Source organism: Fibroporia radiculosa, assembly GCF_000313525.1.
Source record: "Fibroporia radiculosa TFFH 294 genomic supercontigs, scaffold29027, whole genome shotgun sequence".
Classification (NCBI taxonomy): domain Eukaryota; kingdom Fungi; phylum Basidiomycota; class Agaricomycetes; order Polyporales; family Fibroporiaceae; genus Fibroporia; species Fibroporia radiculosa.
Genome location: NW_012133048.1, coordinates 1,057 through 3,172, shown reverse-complemented (window position 1 = coordinate 3,172; position 2,116 = coordinate 1,057). Strand labels below are relative to the sequence as shown.

General features: G+C 55.3%; 1 protein-coding gene across 1 annotated transcript; it reads left to right on the top strand.

The window, feature by feature from the left end:
- Window positions 1-530: 530 nt before the first annotated feature.
- On the top strand, window positions 531-1,801 carry FIBRA_09332 (uncharacterized protein; the record flags this gene model as incomplete). Its single annotated transcript, XM_012321644.1, has 7 exons — window positions 531-555; window positions 608-702; window positions 917-973; window positions 1,046-1,279; window positions 1,340-1,501; window positions 1,618-1,679; window positions 1,744-1,801. The coding sequence occupies 7 exons, from the start codon at window positions 531-533 to the stop codon at window positions 1,799-1,801; spliced, it is 693 nt and encodes a 230-aa protein (XP_012177034.1).
- Window positions 1,802-2,116: the final 315 nt, after the last annotated feature.

Below are 2,116 nucleotides of genomic sequence, written 5' to 3'. Positions count from 1 at the left end.
CCCCCCCCTTCCCCCCCAATCGCGCAAGTTCAAGACATGCTCTCAATGCAGATCAGTGTCTGATAGCGCACGTGCACAGAGCATAAAGGTATGTATATTTATTTTCCTCCGTGCTACTTTCTGAATATATCTACAATCGGTCTCACAGGGATGGACCGCACGCAGTGGCCTTGGACGTCCAGACAGCAACAGCCCTTTGGTTAAAGTGCATGTGTCGAGTAGCTGGACGTCGTGGTGGCTAGACGTTATGCGAGTCGAACACTCCGCGCAAGCATTCTAGTCTACAAGTCAGAACTTCTGCACCATCTGCTTGCTGACAAGATGGGTGTGGGTGGCTCAGGTGCATGTCGACGCCTTGACGACTCGGCTGTTGATCGTGAATGGTCAATCAGGTACAATTGAGGCCAAGCTGGGCAGTTAGCAATGACAACCATGACCACAACTGCCCTTGGACGCTGTCCATAAACACTACCGTCCTCTTATTTTGCGGGTGATGCTGAGTCTGGATTGGACGTCCATGTCTTGTAGAGATGGCCAACTGGGCTTGTGGGTCCAGTACGTACATTGCCGATAGAGCGACGGACATTGCTAACCATTGTGGCTGTAGGATCCCGGGGTGAGAGGCAGCAGGAATGCACCCGCCGCACGCAGCAGGCTCTCGAATGGGTTGAAGACGTCGTTGTGGCCATTGGAACTTGGGCAGTGAGTTTTGCAATGGAGTCAAATGCAGAGGGGGAGCTGGACACCAATACCGACATGGATCAATGCGGAAACAAACAGTGGAGCTAGACATCAAGGAACTGCAGAGCGTCGTCATCATCAAGACGGCAGCAAGTCCAAGGAGCTGTGCAAGACTGGAAGAGTCATAGCGGCCGCATGGCGGGCTCCCAGGTTATGTATCTTACCCTGTCAACAGCAACCAGTCTCAGTTGGACCGTCGCGACTTGGCAAGATGGGCTTGGCAGTTGGATACGTACGTTTCTATGTCCTGGGCCACGCAATAGGTGTTGCTAACTGCTGTTGCAGTTGCCCATTCTCGGAGCAGGTGGGAATGCACTTGGACCTGGGCAAGTCGTTGGCGTGGATGCGGTGGTGCAAGCAAACACGCAGGAGAGTGGACCAGCACGGAAGCTTACAGGAGGAGGAGGATGTTGAGGAATTGCAGGGCGTTGGAGGCTGTGGAGCTATGTGTGAGTCTAACATTGTCTATCCTACCGTGTTGACGACACTTGGTGTCGGTTGGACTGCCGCCTCTAGTAGAGGCAGCTGGGCGCATACGGTTGTGGACCCGGGCCGTGCAATGGGGCGTCGCTAACACATTGCACTTGCAGAATCCTAGAGGGCGGGTGGGAATGGACCTGGATGCAGGCAGGTTGCGTTAGCAGGCATAGACGGGCACGAGAATGAACGGACAGAAGTGGACATTGAGGAGCTGTGTGGTGGCGGCCCAACTGCTCGCACAACGGACTTTCAGGCCTTGTATCCTGCCCTGTCGACAACGGTCAGTCTCTGTTGGACCGCCGCCACTCGGCGAGATGAACTTGCTTGGATGTTGAACATGTACGTTTTTCGTTCCTGGGCCGCACGATAGGGTGCTGCTGACCACTGCGGTTGCAGAATACGCTGTCAACAGCGATTGGACCGCCGCAACTTTGGGGGGAGTGGGCTGCTGGTGGCACGTACGTTTCTGTTTCCTGGGCCGCACGATTGGTGATGCTAATTGTTGCCGTTGCCGACTGTCAGGGCAGGCGGGAATCCACTTGGACACGGGCAGGTTGTTGACGTGGATGCGGTAGCATGAGCAAATGCGCAGGCAAGTGAATCAGCGCAGAAACAAACCAGAGGAGGAGGCAGCAACAAACCGGAAGAGGTGGACATTGAGAAACTGCAGGGCATTGGAGGCTGTGGGGCTGTGCACATGAACTTTGTGAGTCCAGCATTGTGCATCTCACCATGTTGCTGGCTGCGTCTCGTGGAGGGTAGTTGGGTGCGTACGTTTGTGGGACCTGGGCTGCGTTACAGGCGTTGCTGACCACTGCACTTGCATACTCCTGGGGCGGGAATGCGCCTGGACGCAGGCAGGTCGTTAGCAAGCGCAAAAACGAATGGGCGGAGA